Source organism: Oncorhynchus mykiss, chromosome 3, assembly GCF_057628025.1.
Source record: "Oncorhynchus mykiss isolate SJ-2025 chromosome 3, ASM5762802v1, whole genome shotgun sequence".
Taxonomy (NCBI): domain Eukaryota; kingdom Metazoa; phylum Chordata; class Actinopteri; order Salmoniformes; family Salmonidae; genus Oncorhynchus; species Oncorhynchus mykiss.
In genome coordinates, this window is record NC_143024.1 from 94147728 (window position 1) to 94165971 (window position 18244).

General features: G+C 42.8%; 1 protein-coding gene across 2 annotated transcripts in view; it reads right to left on the reverse strand.

Moving 5' to 3' along the window:
- Window positions 1–411: 411 nt before the first annotated feature.
- dnajb2 (DnaJ heat shock protein family (Hsp40) member B2) overlaps window positions 412–18244 on the reverse strand; it is a 42692-nt gene continuing 24859 nt past the window's right edge. Inside the window, exons 5-11 of one of the 2 annotated variants that reach the window (XM_036975342.2) lie at window positions 15439–15555; window positions 13838–13939; window positions 12337–12472; window positions 12099–12169; window positions 11606–11941; window positions 1973–2046; window positions 412–724 (exon numbers count right to left, since the gene is read on the reverse strand). In XM_036975342.2, coding sequence (XP_036831237.1) covers window positions 2018–2046; window positions 11606–11941; window positions 12099–12169; window positions 12337–12472; window positions 13838–13939; window positions 15439–15555 — 791 coding nt within the window. In that variant the 3' untranslated portion in view covers window positions 412–724; window positions 1973–2017. Of the gene's footprint in view, window positions 725–1972; window positions 2047–10300; window positions 11942–12098; window positions 12170–12336; window positions 12473–13837; window positions 13940–15438; window positions 15556–18244 lie in introns of those variants that run through there. The other variant, XM_090230479.1, reaches the window with a different exon arrangement.

Here is an 18244-nt window from a genome sequence, read left to right on the forward strand (position 1 = left end):
GAGTAATGTTACCCTGGTCTTGGGTAATGTTACCCTGGTCTTGAGTAATGTTACCCTGGTCTTGGGTAATGTTACCCTGGTCTTGAGTAATGTTACCCTGGTCTTGGGTAATGTTACCCTGGTCTTTGCTTACGCTGCCTTTTCTCCAGTTGCGAGTTTTGGCACATTCACTTCAGCAACGTAGCACCTTGCATCCCACTGTTGGTTTACCTCTGAAGCTAAGCAGGGTTGGTCCTGGTTGGTCCCTGAATGGGAGACCAGATGTAGCAGGAAGTGGAGAAATAACCACATGTGTTTTCATTCGTAATACATTCACGTGTTGTTGATGTGAGGGGGTGCTCGGTGTAAAGTTTCAGTCTGGTACAACCAGGCTAACATTCAAGGTGTGTGGCAAATTGATCCGCTTTTCAATTCATATATAGATAACTTTATTATCATACATTTACATGGTATTGAAACATGTAGTCGTGGTTTAAAATGCTTTCCAGGACACTTCTCTTATAAGACACGTTAAAATGCCAATTATTTAATGTGGATGAGTTACTTATGGTTGAAAATACTTTACAAAGAGTCTTTATTTAATTTAGCTATATACACACAGACACACACTCACACATACAAAGTACATACATTTGTTTTTGTCAGTTTAATTTTCTTTTTCAAATAAAACTTTGAAAAGTGTGGATCAGCTGGTACAGTACGCCAGGGAGATTTGACCTTTGACCTGTTGGGAGCAAACGGATATGGACGCAACATTAGAGCCACAGCAAAGGCTGCTGGGAGTTACAGCACACCTCTCTCTAGTCTACATCTATACGTATCTATCCCAATCTGTTCATCTTGGGTTAACTAGCTACCTTGTTCATCTTGGGTTAACTAGCTCGTAGCAAACCTGTTCATCTTGTGTTAACTAGCTACTAGCTATCTTGTTCATCTTGGGTTAACTAGCTACTAACTATCCTGTTCATCCTCAGTTAACTAGCTACTAGCTATCCTGTTCATCTTGGGATAACTAGTTACTAGCTATCCTGTTCATCCTCGGTTAACTAGCTACTAGCTATCCTGTTCATCTTAGGATAACTAGTTACTAGCTATCCTGTTCATCCTCGGTTAACTAGTTACTAGCTATCCTGTTCATCCTCGGTTAACTAGTTACTAGCTATCCTGTTCATCCTCGGTTAACTAGTTACTAGCTATCCTGTTCATCCTCGGTTAACTAGTTACTGGCTATCCTGTTCATCCTCGGTTAACTAGCTACTAGCTATCCTGTTCATCTTGGGATAACTAGCTACTAGATATCCTGTTCATCCTCGGTTAACTAGTTACTAGCTATCCTGTTCATCATTGGTTAACTAGTTACTAGCTATCCTGTTCATCATTGGTTAACTAGTTACTAGCTATCCTGTTCATCCTCGGTTAACTAGTTACTAGCTATCCTGTTCATCATTGGTTAACTAGTTACTAGCTATCCTGTTCATCATTGGTTAACTAGTTACTAGCTATCCTGTTCATCCTCGGTTAACTAGTTACTAGCTATCCTGTTCATCCTCGGTTAACTAGTTACTAGTTATCCTGTAATCAAACCCCGACATCTACCCCCAATCTGTTCATCCTGCCTCCCTCTCCAAGGTTCACCCATTCTCACCATTGAATAAGTTATATTAACTTCCATACATCCTACTGTAAACACAGCAAAAAAAATCAGTTGTACGTTCTCTTCTATATCCTCTATGTTCTCTTGTGATAACCAGAGGTCTACTACTCAGGTCTTCTACTACGGGGAGTATCGGAGGGCAAAACGCAGGGTAGGTCGTGGTTTGGAGAGTAAACAGATGGGCTGCTGGTGGGACCCAGAGTTTAGTGGTGTTCTAGGGGTGACGGGGTGCAGGATGGGATGAAGGGTTGGATGACGCAACAGTGAAGGTGTGAGGAGCTGATGATGGAGGAGGAGACTGTTTTGTTTGGGCTTTACCTCAGGCTCAGAGGTCAGGGGTCAGACGGGCAACGGCCAATCAGATCAGCCCGTGAAGGCCTGGAAGTGTGAGTCTGAAACAGGAAGCACAGCAAGTAAGAAGAGTGACACAGAGAAAAAAACGCCAGGTTTTGGCTAGATGGAGTACAACGACTGACCAAAAGTTGCATGGTCCAGTCGCTTCGGGGACAACTGTAGAAATTTGAGCTAAAGTCACTTCTGTCCGTAGCTGTACCCCATCTAGCCAAAACCAAAAGACCAGAACAAAATAATAAATACATCTAGGGGAATCTAGAACTTAATCAGAGCCTGTATTCACAAAGTGTCTCAGAGTTATAGTGCTGATCTAGGATCAGTGTTGCCCCTTAACGTCCTAATTAATAACAAGAGGGACCTGATCCTAGACACTTTGTGACAACCGGCCCAGAAGTGATCAAAACAACAACAAAAATGAGCCCTAGAAGAAGTACTTGCTCAGAACAAAAAAAAACACCAGAAAACAGAGTGATATATGTGAGCTATGACTTGGCCCTGATAGGCCTATGGCTAGCCTTCAAAGACACACTAACATTAATATGGAAGCTAGCCATATGGTTGATGCTAGGTTGATGCTAGGTGGGATTGGGCCATCCAAAGGATCCTCCAGAGCATCAACCTGTTATAAGGTTAACTGTAAATGGAGAATCTAGAGCGACCAGAGAGGTGAACACATAGAGATGGAAATAGTTTGATCTCTGTGCGTGAGCAGATAGAATGACAGACGATAGCATTTGCGTCTACCAAGAGAGGGTGAGGTTAAGTTGGATCAGAGCAGCGTCTTAAGAACAAACACAAAGCAATTTATGTAAGCAATAGTCTCCCTTTCTTTCACCACATACTGAACTTTACATTTTTATTTTTTTGTTGTATTTTATGTTGGTTGTAATTGTAGTGTTTGTATTAAGACAATTCGACAATATATAGTACATATCTCTGGAAATGTTGGTGAAAAGTACATACTCCTATCAGATGGATAAAATAAAAGGAGAATATAGAGTTCAATATGTTTTAAATCATTTCATATCTAGATGGCTAGTATTATCTTCAAACATAAAAGGGAGGCTTTCTCCTGTTAAAAAAACAAACATTATTTCATTTCTAAAGAAGAAAAAGGTGCCTAAAGCGGTTCTCCAAGAGAACCATTTCACAGATTTGGAACATCGGACAAGATCGTGTTGGACAAATGTTCTCAGCCTCCTATAAAATAGAGAGATTTACAAATTCACAAGAATCTGCCTCTTAAAAGATATTCTATCCAAGCTGTATCACAACCGGCCATTATTGGGAGTCCCATAGGGCGGTGCAGTTTTAGCTAGATGGAGTACAACGACTGACCAAAAGTTGCATGATCCAGTCGCTTCGGGGACAACTGTAGAAATTTGAGCTAAAGTCACTTCTGTCCGTAGCTGTACCCCATCTAGCCAAAACCAAAAGACCAGAACAAAATAATAAATACATCTAGGGGAATCTAGAACTTAATCAGAGCCTGTATTCACAAAGTGTCTCAGAGTTATAGTGCTGATCTAGGATCAGTGTTGCCCCTTAACGTCCTAATTAATAACAAGAGGGACCTGATCCTAGACACTTTGCCTCGTAAAGTTATTATATCCAGGCTGTCATTGTAAATAAGACTTTGTTCTTAACTGACTTGCCTACTTAAATAAAGGTGAAATAAATACAAATGTAAAAAAATAAAAGTTGATTATTATGAGGCTGCTAGGTTTTCCTACATGGCATCTCTTTATGGTGAGAGAGCAACATTCTACGGCTCTTTTTCACCAGATTAATACATCTGGTTTTGGAGTATAGCTGTTATTTTGGTGGTGATTGGAATGCTGGACTCGGTGTGAATCTTGACAAGCAACCAAAGCCTACTACACTAAAGATAGGCTCTAGGTCAAAAACTATACACCAAATGTTAGATGTGATTGGTCTAACGGATGTGTGGAAACTTTTCAATCTTGCCAATAGAAATGATACATGGTATTCTAATCTGCATAAATCATACAGCAGGATTGACTTCTTCCTGGTTCCCCGGATTACCACTGATTTAGTTCAGGAATGTACTATTGGGTCTATCCATATCTCCAATCCCAACCCAGTTTCATTCCAGCTTCCTTATTTCCAATTCAAACCACCAGAGGTTCAATTGGCAATGTAATAATTCTGTACTATCAGCTGCAGATGTTTATTCAGGTGATTGATAATGATGACACTGATTCGTTATTAACTTTGAGGCTAAATCCTATTATACCCACTATTGTGGTTCCAGACCCAACTGATTTGTGCAAAATAGGCAGTCCTACTCTGCCTGGAGATTAGAAGTGCTGCAGTATGCTAAAGCCAAAGAAAGGGTGACATTAGTGGTGACATTAGATACCGAAAAAAAAAAGCATTTGATAGAATTGAGTGGTACCATCTTTTTAAGACTGCAACAATTGTCTTTTGGAGAGGCACTCACTGACTGGGTCAAACTTATTTAGTCAGCCACTCAAGCAGGTGTTCCTATAAACGGCACAGTATTGCATCCCTTTCTCATAGGTAGAGGCACAAAACAAGGGTTTCCTCAATCTCCCTTCTTATTTGCTTTGGTTATGAAACGAGCAGAGATTATCCTCTGTCCCAATGTTCATTCAGATATTTAATGACTTCAATTACTTTTCTGGTTATAAGATTAATTTGGGGAAACCAATGGCTCTCCCACTTGGAAAATAAAGAAATGGCGGTTATGATATCATTTAGTACCTTGAGCGTGGCTGAGGTTCCCCCGTGACCGGCTCGGAAACCGGATTGCACAGCGGAGAAGGTACGGTGGGATTCTAAATGGTCAGTGATCTGTTTATTAACTTGGCTTTCAAAGACTTTAGAAAGGCAGAGCAGGATGGATATAGGTCATTAACAGTTTGGGTCTAGAGGCAGGGCAGGGCAGGATAGAAATAGGTCTGTAACAGTTTGGGTCTAGAGGCAGGGCAGGATGGATATAGGTCTGTAACAGTTTGGGTCTAGAGGCAGGGTAGGGTAGGGCAGGGCAGTCTCAGTTCTTCTGCCATTTGCAGCTCAGAAGCTTTAACTATGTACCTCAATATAAAACTATATTAGCTCCTTAGAAAAATGGTCGGCTGAAGGAGAGGCTATGTTGCTTCAGGCGTCTGTTTCTCAAACTAGACACTCTAATGTACTTGTCCTTTTGCTCAGTTGTGCACCGGGGCCTCCCACTCCTCTTTCTATTCTGTTTAGAACCCGTTTGTGTCATTCTGTGAAGGGAGTAGGAGAAAGCGTTGTATCAGATCGTCAGTTCCTTGGCAATTTCTCGCATGGAATAGCCTTCATTTCTCAGAACAAGAATAGACTGCCGTATTTTCAGAAGAAAGTTATTTGTTTCTGGCCATTTTGAGCCTGTAATTGAACCCACAAATGCTGATGCTCCAGATACTCAACTAGTCTAAGAAGGTCAGTATTATTGCTTCTTTAATCAGACCAACAGTTTTCAGCTCTGCTAACAAAATTGCAAAAGGGGTTTTCTAATGATCAATTAGCCTTTTAAAATGATAAACTCGGATTAGCTAACCCAACGCGCCATCAGAACAAGGTCACTTTCAGAGCAACACTCTCCTCCTCTCACACGTTTGTTTGTGAACCTCAATGAACAACACATCAGCTGTGTGTGACCAAGCGAGAGAGAAAAACACAGCCTACATCGTTGTCCCCATATTAGCTAAAGTCACGTCCTAGTCATAGCTAACAGAACAAATGCGTTAGTAAACCCGTTACAACCATGCAGTAACCATGTATAATCAGTAAGCAGATACACCGGCGGGCTCCGGTGGCATTCAATTAATAAAACCAAAAGCTTACCTTGACTTGGAAAAGTTCCAGTGTTGTGTTGGATAGTCATAGCCAGCTAGCTAACATAGCATTCCTCTGTTTGAGCAGGGTGTTTGAATAACTAAACTGCATTTACTAGCTAAATGAGTGAAACTTATAGTGGATTACTACATTTCTCTTTCTTCTCCTTCATTTTTAAAGAAATTAAGTTGTTCTAAACTGTTCAATTATTGACTTTCTCTCTGAGTCAACTACTCGCCACATTTGATGCACTGCAGTGCTAGCTAGCTGTAGCTTATGCTTTCAGTACTAGGTTATTTCTCTGATCCTTTGATTGGGTGGACAACATGTCAGGTCATGCTGCAAGAGCTCTGATAGGTTGGAAGATGGCCTCTGGAAGTTGTCATAATTACTGAGTAAGTCTATGGAAGGGGGTGAGAACCATGAGCCTCCTGGGATTTGTATTGAAGTCAATGTACCAAGAGGAGGACGGAAGCTAGCTGTCCTCCGGCAACAACGTGGCTCTACCCTACAGAGTGCTGTTGAGGCTATTTGTTTAACCTTTATGTAACTTGGCAAGTCAGTTAAGTATAATTTCTCATTTTTCAATGACGGCCTACCCTGACCAAACCCTCCTCTAACCCGGACTATGCTGAGCCAATGACCCCATAAGCAAATGATGTTTTTCGAAAAGGATAAAAAATGAAAAGCTGAAATGTCCTGAGTCAATAAGTATTCAAGCCCTTTTGTTATGGCAAGCCTAAATAAGTCCAGGAGTAAAAATGTGCTTATAAAGTCACATAATAAAGTTGCATGGACTCACAATGTGCACAATAATAGTGTTGAACATTATTTTTGAATGACTAGCTCATCTCTGTATCTCTGTACATCTCTGTACATACAATTATCTGTAAGGTCGAGCAGTGAATTTCAAACACAGATTCAACCATAATGATCAGGGAGGTTTTTTTAATGCCTCGCAATGAAGGGCACCTATTGGTAGATGGGTAAACATATCAAAAGCAGATACTGAATATCCATTTGAGCATAGTGAAGTTATTAATTACACTTTAGATGGTATATCAATACACACAGTCACTACAAAAGTTACAGGCATCCTTCCTAACTCAGTTGCCGGAGAGGAAGGAAACCACTCAGGGATTTCACCGTGAAGCCAATGGTGACTTTAAAACAGTTACAGAGTTAAATGGCTGTGATAGGAGAAAACTGAGTATGGATAAACAACACTGTAGTTACTCCATAATACTAACCTAAATGACACAGTGAAAAGAAGGAAGCCTGTACAACAACAAAAAAACATTCCAAAACATGCATCCTGTTTGCAACAAGGCACTAAAATAATCCTGCAAAAAAATGTGGCAAAGCAATTCACTTTTTGTCCTGAATACAAAGTGTTATCAATACAACACAACACTGAGTACCTATTTCCATATTTTCAAGCATAGTGGTGGCTGCATCATGTTATGGGTATGCTTGTAATCATTAAGGACTGGAGAGTATTTTAGGATAAAAGAAATTCACGGAAAGGAACTAAGCACATACAAAATCATAGAGGAACACCTGGTTTCCACCAGACACTGGGAGATGAATTCACCTTTCATTAGGATAATAACCTAAAACACAAGGCCACATCTTGCTTACCAAGAAGACTACTTACAGTTTGGACTTAATTGGACTTAATTCTGATGGAAAATCTATGGCAAAACTCTAAAATGGCTGTCTAGAAACGATCAACAACCAACTTGACAGAGCTTTAAGTTTTTTTAAAGAATAATATGATACAATCCAGATGGGCAAAGCTCATTGAAACTAACCCAGGAAGTCTCACAGCTGTAATCACGGCCAAAGGTGATTCTAACATGTATTGACGGATGGGTGTAGATTGGTGAGAATTATTTTTTATTTATTAATTTTGAACTCTTATTCCACATACCAAAATGTGGAATAAGTCTAGGGGTATGAATACTTTCTAAAGGCAGTGTAAATGCTGGTTAACTTAACATGTGAAGACCTCCCTCCATCCCTCACTGTGAAAACACACCTACACTGACACACTTACACACACACTCACACTAACACCCGGACACATACACTCACACACACACACACACACACCACCACACACTCACCACCACACACACTAACATGAACCCACAACTTATTCTGATGCCATACCGTTGATTATTATTATTATCGTTATTATTATCATAATTATTATTATTATTATCATTATCATTGTTATGATTATTATCATTATCATTGTTATTATTATTATAATTATGATCACTATTATGAACATTATTATTATTAATAGTATTGTTGTTATTATTATAATTATGATCACTATTATGAACATTATTATTATTAATAGTATCGCTGGTATTAAAATTATCATCATTATTATTATCATTATTATCATTACTATTGTTATTATCATTATTATTATGATTTATATTATCATTATCATTATTATTATCTTAATTATCATAATTATTATTAATATTATCATTATTATCATTATTATTATTTATATTATCATTATTAATATTATCATTATTACTATTGTTATTATCATTACTATTGTTATTGTCATTATTATCAATATCATCATTACTATTGTTATTATCATTGTCATCATTACAATTGTTATTATCATCATTATTATTAATATTATCATTATTATTTTCATTATTATTAATATTATCATTATTATTATCATTATCATTATTAATATTTACATTATATGTTCATTATTATTATCATAATTATCATTAATATTATCATTATTATCGTTATATTATCATTATTATCATCATTATTATTATTATATTATCATTATTATTATATTATCATTATTATAATTATTTATATTAATATTTTATTATTAATAATATAATAAGTATCATTATTGTTATTTATAATATTATTATTATTATTTTGATCATTGGTGTTATTATCATTATTATTATTAATATTATCATTATTATTATTAATATTATCATTATCATTATTAATAACAATAATATTAACATATATCATTATTTATATTATTATTTATATACCAGTCATTATTTTCTGCTACCAGTCTCACTTTCAAGAAATCCCTTTATGTGCCAGTATCCCTGCCTATATGTCCATATCTACCTCAATACTCCAGTATCCCTTCCTATATGTCCATATCTACCTCAATACTCCAGTATCCCTTCCTATATGTCCATATCTACCTCAATACTCCAGTATCCCTGCCTATATGTCCATATCTACCTCAATACTCCAGTATCCCTGCCTATATGTCCATATCTACCTCAATACTCCAGTATCCCTGCCTATATGTCCATATCTACCTCAATACGCCAGTATCCCTGCCTATATGTCCATATCTACCTCAATACTCCATTACCCCTGCACATTGTAAATGTGGTACTGGCAGTGACCTTGTATAAAGCTTCCTCTCTGAGCTAGTGAGGCACTGAACACTGAGCCAGTATAAAGCTTCCTCTCTGAGCTAGTGAGGTACTGAACACTGAGCCAGTATAAAGTTTCCTCTTTAATTTCTTATTTCTAATGTTTTTATTTTTAGTTATAATATTTTGATATTGATTACTGCACTGTTGGGTAGAGCTCGCAAGTTAAGCATTTCACTGTACTTATGCACTTGACAATAAAACGTGTGCACGTGACAATAAAACGTGTGCACGTGAAAATCAAATGTGTGCACGTAGCCTCCCGGGTGGTGCAGTGGTCTAGGGCGCCTGCATCGCAGTGCTAGCTGTACCACCAGAAACTCTGGGTTCGAGCCCAGGCTCTGTCGCAGCCGGCCGCGACCGGGAGGTCCATGGAGCGATGCACAATTGGCCTAGCGTCGTTCGTGTTAGGGGAGGGTTTGGCCGGTATCCTTGTCTCATCGCGGACTAGCGACTCCTGTGGTGGGCACGGTGCAGTGCACGCTAACCAGGTCGCCAGGTGCACGGTGTTTCCTCCGGCACATTGGCGCGGCTGGCTTCCGTGTTGGATGCGCGGCTGTGTTAAGAAGCAGTGCGGCTTGGTTGGGTTGTGTATCGGAGGACGCATGACCTTCAACCTTCGTCTCTCCCGAGCCCGTACGGGAGTTGTAGCGATGAGACAAGATCGTAACTACTAACAATTGGATACCATAAATAGGGGGTAAAATTCAAAATAAATGTAACTAATTATTATTATTTTTTAACGTGTGCTTGTGACAATAAAAGTGCACGTTTTTGTTCCTAGTGAATTCTATCCAACTCCTAGAAATAGAATGAGTAGAAAGGGGAAAAAGCCCGTCTGACCACGGCATTTTGACAGGTAAACTCATAGACGTTCTATTTCTACGCTCCTTTAGAAAAGGGACTGTGGACTTGGCACATGAAGACATGATGTTATAATTGTGACGCCCAGACTTGATATACAGACATACTGTAAAACTGGGATCATTGTAGATTTATTGGCTGGTTGGCTACATTGTGAAAAGTGGCCATCTGAGAACACAGCAAGGCAGTCACAACACAACACTGTACAAGGCCCTCGGACAGCTTTATATACATCTAATGGGCCAAGGCATGGCACACACTTCAAAAAGGGGAAAAACACATAAACACTGGAGTAGAGTTTGATCTCTGAGAACACACACACTCACTCACACACACCATACACACACACTCACCACACACACTCACCACACACACTCACCATACACTCACACTCACACACACTCACCATACACTCACACTCACACACACTCACCATACACTCACACTCACACACACCACACACTCACACACACACACACCACACACTCACACACACACACACACCACACACTCACACACACACTCACCATACACTCACACTCACACACACCACACACTCACCATACACTCACACTCACACACACACACACACTCACCACACACACTCACCACACTCACTCACCACACTCACTCACCACACTCACTCACCACACTCACTCACCACACACTCACACACACACACACACACACTCAACACACACTCACACACACCACACACTCACTCACACACACTCACACACACCACACACACTCACCACACACACTCACCACACACACTCACCACACACACTCACCACACACACTCACCACACACACTCACCACACACACTCACCACACACTCACACACACCACACACTCACCACACACTCACCATACACTCACACTCACTCACCACACACACTCACCACACACACTCACCACACACACTCACCACACACACTCACCACACACTCACCACACACTCATCATACACTCACTCACACTCACTCACCACACACTCACACACACACACACACACACTCACACACACACACACTCACCACACACTCACACACACACACTCACCACACACTCTCACCACACACTCTCACCACACACTCTCACCACACACTCTCACCACACACTCTCACACACACAATCACACACACACTCAACACACCATACAACCACACTTTGTATTTTTCACAGTGGAGCTGCTGGTGGTTTTAGCAGCCGGCTCCTCAGTGGCTCCCTGCTCCTGGAGGTGGTTGAGGAGCCCCCTGTGGTCCAGTGGAGAGGGGCTGCTGTGTGGTGACATGTCCCCTGACCCTGACCTCTTCTTTGGTGCTGTTGACTGGCCTGGGCCAAGGTCTAGGACCACTCTCCCCACCCCAACCCCCGCCTCACCCCCAACCTCTACCATCACCACACCCCCAGCACCTGAGATGACGTCTGGTGCTGAAGCCGACGCTCTCTGCTGGGCCTCCATCTCAGACAGGCTGTAGGCCAGGGCCATCTGGAGATCTTCATCATCATCCTCTTCCTCCCTGGGGACGTCAGGGTAGTGGAAGTAGGGGGCTGAGCTGAAGGAGCGCTGGGCCATAGACCGGGGGCCGGAGCTGGGTCGGTGTGGATGGGTCTGGGTCTGGAGCTCCACAGGTAACGCCCTCTCTGCCTGCTGCTGAAGGTGTTGCCTGGGAGTCTGTGAGGGTTGACTAGGGGGCAGATGGTCTCTCTTGCTGAGCTCCAGAGCCAAGGCCAACTCATCCTCCACACCTGGGGGAAAGGAGGGGGACAGGAGGGGGTTAGGAGGGGGACAGGAAGGGTTAGGAGGGTGACAGGAGGAAGAATAACCCAGACACAGCTAGTCAGGAACAGTTGACAAGGGACTGGATGAGGGGAGGGAGGGAGGGAGACTGGGTGGATGGATTACCATTGATGAGCACCGTCTTCAAGACCCCGTCTTCCTCGATCTCTGTTCTCTCCTGACCGTTTTCTTTGATCCTGTTGACAAGAACAGTCCGTCACCGCCCATATCATCATATTTAGGGAACCAGTAAACATGTTTCCCTCACATGACCATGCAGAGACACAAACACTGGAACAAATGGGACCATTTGTTTTACACTAAATAGGGTTTATGGTGCAAATTGGGATGCAGATTTACTGACTTCTTGGTGGCGGTGCGTTTGCCGTTGATGACACGCGTAGAGGTGGAGACAGACTTGAAATTCCCCATCCCTCCTCCAATGCTGTCCATCCAATCCATTCCAGCCATGGAGGACGAGGACGAGGTGAAGTCGTGCACTGTGAAAGAGGGAGGAGGACGAGGAAGAGGTGAAGTCGTGCACTGTGAAAGAGGGAGGAGGACGAGGAAGAGGTGAAGTCGTGCACTGTGAAAGAGGCAGGAGGACGAGGAAGAGGTGAAGTCGTGCACTGTGTAAGAGGGAGGAGGACGAGGAAGAGGTGAAGTCGTGCACTGTGAAAGAGGGAGGAGGACGAGGAAGAGGTGAAGTCGTGCATTGTGAAAGAGGGAGGAGGACGAGGAAGAGGTGAAGTCGTGCACTGTGAAAGAGGGAGGAAGAGGAAGAGGTGAAGTCATGCACTGTGAAAGAGGGAGGAGGAGGAGGAGGAAGAGGTGAAGTCATGCACTGTGAAATAGGGAGGAAGAGGTGAAGTCATGCACTGTGAAGGAGGGAGGAAGAGGGGAAGTCATGCACCGTGAAGGAGGGAGGAGGAGGAAGAGGTGAAGTCATGCACTGTGAAGGAGGGAGGAGGAGGAAGAGGTGAAGTCGTGCACTGTGAAGGAGGAAGGAGGAGGAAGAGGTGAAGTCATGCACTGTGAAATAGGGAGGAAGGGGAGAGACTATGAAGGAGGGAGGAAGAGGTGAAGTCATGCACTGTGAAGGAGGACGAGGAAGAGGTGAAGTCATGCACTGTGAAGGAGGGAGGAAGAGGTGAAGTCATGCACTGTGAAGGAGGGAGGAAGAGGTGAAGTCATGCACCGTGAAGGAGGGAGGAAGAGGTGAAGTCATGCACTGTGAAGGAGGACGAGGAAGAGGTGAAGTCATGCACTGTGAAGGAGGGAGGAAGAGGTGAAGTCATGCACTGTGAAGGAGGACGAGGAAGAGGTGAAGTCATGCACCGTGAAGGAGGGAGGAAGAGGAAGAGGTGAAGTCATGCACTGTGAAGGAGGGAGGAAGAAGGGAAGTCATGCACCGTGAAGGAGGGAGGAGGAGGAAGAGGTGAAGTCATGCACTGTGAAGGAGGGAGGAAGAGGGGAAGTCATGCACCGTGAAGGAGGGAGGAGGAGGAAGAGGTGAAGTCATGCACTGTGAAGGAGGGAGGAAGAAGGGAAGTCATGCACCGTGAAGGAGGGAGGAGGAGGAAGAGGTGAAGTCATGCACTGTGAAGGAGGGAGGACGAGGACCAGTCAGATAAACTATACTGTGACTGGAGCTGATTGTATTGTGTTGTAACTGTGTAATAAATGTGTTAACTGTGTAATACATGTGTTAAAACCCTCTTATTATGGAATTGTGTCCCAAATGACACCCTATTCTCTACATAGTGCACTAGTTTTGACCAGAGCCCTATCAGCGCAGTCTAACGTAGTGCACTACATAGGGAATAGGGTGACATTTGGGATCCAGATATTGTTTTATTACGGACCTCCAGCAGAGGGGAAGGAGAAAAACCGGCTTGGGCCGAGCCTCGAAGTGCCAGGATGTCCATGGAAGCCACTGTGCATCCCACCTCCGAAGGCAAAGTCATCTGAGAGGACAGAGATAACAGAGAGACCATGAGGACAGAGATAACAGAGAGACTATGGGGACAGAGATAACAGACAGACTATGGGGACAGTAACAACAGAGAGACTATGAGGACAGTGATAACAGAGACACTGAGGACAGAGATAACAGAGACTATGAGGACCGAGATAACAGAGAGACTATGAGGACAGAGATAACAGGGAGACTATGAGGACAGTGATAACAGAGAGACTATGAGGACAGTGATAACAGAGAGACTGTGAGGACAGTGATAACAGAGAGACTATGAGGACAGTGATAACAGAGAGACTATGAGGACAGTGATAACAGAGAGGCTATGAGGACAGTGATAACAGAGAGACTATGAGGACAGTGATAACAGAGAGACTATGAGGACAGTGATAACAGAGAGACTATGAGGACAGTGATAACAGAGAGACTATGAGGACAGTGATAACAGAGAGACTATGAGGACAGTGATAACAGAGAGGCTATGAGGACAGTGATAACAGAGAGACTATGAGGACAGTGATAACAGAGAGACTATGAGGACAGTGATAACAGAGAGACTATGAGAACAGTGATAACAGAGAGACTATGAGGACAGTGATAACAGAGAGACTATGAGGACAGTGATAACAGAGAGACTATGAGGACAGTGATAACAGAGAGACTATGATGACAGTGATAACAGAGAGACTATGAGGACAGTGATAACAGAGAGACTATGAGAACAGTGATAACAGAGAGGCTATGAGGACAGTGATAACAGAGAGACTATGAGGACAGTGATAACAGAGAGACTGATGACAGTGATAACAGAGAGACTATGAGGACAGAGATAACAGAGAGACTATGAGGACAGTGATAACAGAGAGACTATGAGGACAGTGATAACAGAGAGACTATGAGGACAGAGATATCAGAGAGACTATGAGGACAGTGATAACAGAGAGACTATGATGACAGTGATAACAGAGAGACTATGAGGACAGTGATAACAGAGAGACTGATGACAGTGATAACAGAGAGACTATGAGGACAGTGATAACAGAGAGACTATGAGGACAGAGATATCAGAGAGACTATGAGGACAGTGATAACAGAGAGACTATGAGGACAGTGATAACAGAGAGACTATGAGGACAGTGATAACAGAGAGACTATGAGGACAGTGATAACAGAGAGACTATGAGGACAGTGATAACAGAGAGACTATGAGGACAGTGATAACAGAGAGACTATTAGGACAGTGATAACAGAGAGACTATGAGGACAGTGATATCAGAGAGACTATGAGGACAGTGATAACAGAGAGACTATGAGGACAGAGATAACAGAGAGACTATGAAACATAGAAGAAGCAGGTAGTGTTCTGCTTTGTGTGAACTGCTGTGATTCACCTACGGACTGGTTTCCCGGTCAGATTTAGCCTCGACTAAGGAACACATAAAGACGTAGGATATTGTTGAAGGACCGTAGGATATTGGTCAGACCCACCGAAGAAATTTGCAAAAGGATCCTGGCCTCCAAAGAATTCCTGAAACACTTCCTCTGGACTCCGGAATGTAAAGGTGAACCCTGGGAAGTCTTCTGGAGTGGGATGGCTACTGGAGCCTGGTGGGAGGGAGGGAGGGAGGGAGGGAGGGAGGGAGGGAGGGAGGGAGGGAGGGAGGGAGGGAGGGGATACATTTTGATTGATTAATAGGGACACTACCAACATTGTTGATCAAAAACAGAACAGAATAGAATAGATTATGTAATTGTAGACAACTCTATAAAACTTGACATGCGTAAACCCCTGGTTCTATGAGAATACAGTGAGATGTCACTTATGGGATACATCTTAGGGCAGGGTCACAAGCTCAAAGTATCCAATCACAAAGCGTCTGTTGGAGACAGACAGGTCGAGTGGCGAATGAGGTGAACAGCTCTCCTCCATAAACAAAAGAGCCAGAACGCCTGCCGATTGGTCATTCACGAACGTACCGCTCTTCCTTTTTTACGGGAAAAAAGTGGTCACACATCTCACTCGTATTCTCACAGAACCACGTGTTCCTTATTATGGTGTATGGCCAATTCCCGTGACTCAGACCTGGTCTCCCGAAACCGGGGTAGTTCCAACAGCATCACCCCCCCGAACACTGAGGACGGTATACGCCAATGAAGGTGCCATTAATTGCAGGAGGTCGCCCAAGACACAAAGTCTTGGTCACTCTTGTGCCATCCAAGTAGGTGCTGGGCATAAACAGTGGAAACGGCCTTCTTTCGAATAAGTAAATGGAGGCGGGTTGAAAGCATAAGCTCTAAGACGAAACCATTGTAATTGCAAGGGTGTGATAACGCGTCCAAGTGCGAAGAGATCTATGGTGGCTAGACATTATGGGCTAAAAAATGTCAACATTTTAAATCTGGGTTTATAAATATCCGGATTCTGTAATCCTCTGTTTTGCTATAGCACGATCAGATCCGATCTGGCTGTTTTTGAGACTTTTTTATTTATTTGTTATTTTTCAGAACATAATCGGATAGGATCATTCTGATCCAGATGTCACAATCTGGCCTTTCTGTGATTTGAACAGGCACCTCGCCATCTACTGGACAGGTTGTGTTACTACTTCTACACTGTCATAGGGAAACAGAGATGAGTAAACTACATGAATAAAGATACCTAGATTTAAAAAATAATAGAGCCTGCATATCCACTTATAAGTGCGTAGATGCATTTATTTGACACTTCTCAATATAACAACTGATCACATACCTATACTACAGTCAATTTAACATAAACCTTTGGGGGTGACAGGTAGCCTAGTGGTTAGAGCGTTGGACTTGGAACCGAAAGGTTGCAAACTCAAATCCCCTGAGCTGACAAGGTACAAATCTGTGTTCTACCCCTGAACAAGGCAGTTAACCCACTGTTCCCCTGAACAAGGCAGTTAACCCCACTGTTCCCCTGAACAAGGCAGTTAACCCACTGTTCCCCTGAACAAGGCAGTTAACCCACTGTTCGCCTGAACAAGGCAGTTAACCCACTGTTCGCCTGAACAAGGCAGTTAACCCCACTGTTCCCCTGAACAAGGCAGTTAACCCCACTGTTCCCCTGAACAAGGCAGTTAACCCCACTGTTCCCCTGAACAAGGCAGTTAACCCACTGTTCCCCTGAACAAGGCAGTTAACCCACTGTTCCCCTGAACAAGGCAGTTAACCCACTGTTCCCCTGAACAAGGCAGTTAACCCACTGTTCCCCTGAACAAGGCAGTTAACCCCACTGTTTCCCTGAACAAGGCAGTTAACCCCACTGTTCCCCTGAACAAGGCAGTTAACCCACTGTTCCCCTGAACAAGGCAGTTAACCCACTGTTCCCCTGAACAAGGCAGTTAACCCCACTGTTTCCCTGAACAAGGCAGTTAACCCCACTGTTCCCCTGAACAAGGCAGTTAACCCACTGTTCCCCTGAACAAGGCAGTTAACCCACTGTTCCCCTGAACAAGGCAGTTAACCCACTGTTCCCCTGAACAAGGCAGTTAACCCCACTGTTTCCCTGAACAAGGCAGTTAACCCCACTGTTTGACTCACCTAGTTAAATAAAAATTAACTTGTAAGAAACTGTTCTAAACTTCCTCACATTTCTTGGATTTAGTGCCCTTCATCTTTTCTAAATCCACCCTGAATTCACCCTTGGATCAAGATAATCCAGATTTTCAGCATCAAAACTATCCTAATGACTGTCTTTTGAATTTTGAAAAAATGCAAAAACGTCAATTAATCCTGAGTAAAAGGTCAAATTGGATGAACAAATCCTTACCCCTATCTGGAGGATCAGAAGCACATATTTCAGTTGTTTTTAGTTTAATATTTCAGTTATTTATTTATTTTTTCAATTTAAATTCTAACATTTAATCCTATCTGATCGCTGAAATCCGCTTAGGTAACTTTTGAAAAACTGGGCCGAGGGAATGGAATCTCCCCCATATAGGGGGTTCCCTCTGGACAAAAAGTTTCACATTCAATACACCTGGGACTTGAGTCACGCATAGTAAAAGTAGGTATGCTCTGCTCCACAGAATAATCTTAACAGTAAGTCTGTGTAGACACAGAAGAGCGTGTGCCACCCTGGGGGTTGATGTACACCACAACAGTAGTCTGTGTAGACACAGAAGAGCCTGTGCCACCCTGGGGGTTGATGTACACCACAACAGTAGTCTGTGTAGACACAGAAGAGCCTGTGCCACCCTGGGGGTTGATGTATACCACAACAGTAGTCTGTGTAGACACAGAAGAGCCTGTGCCACCCTGGGGGTTG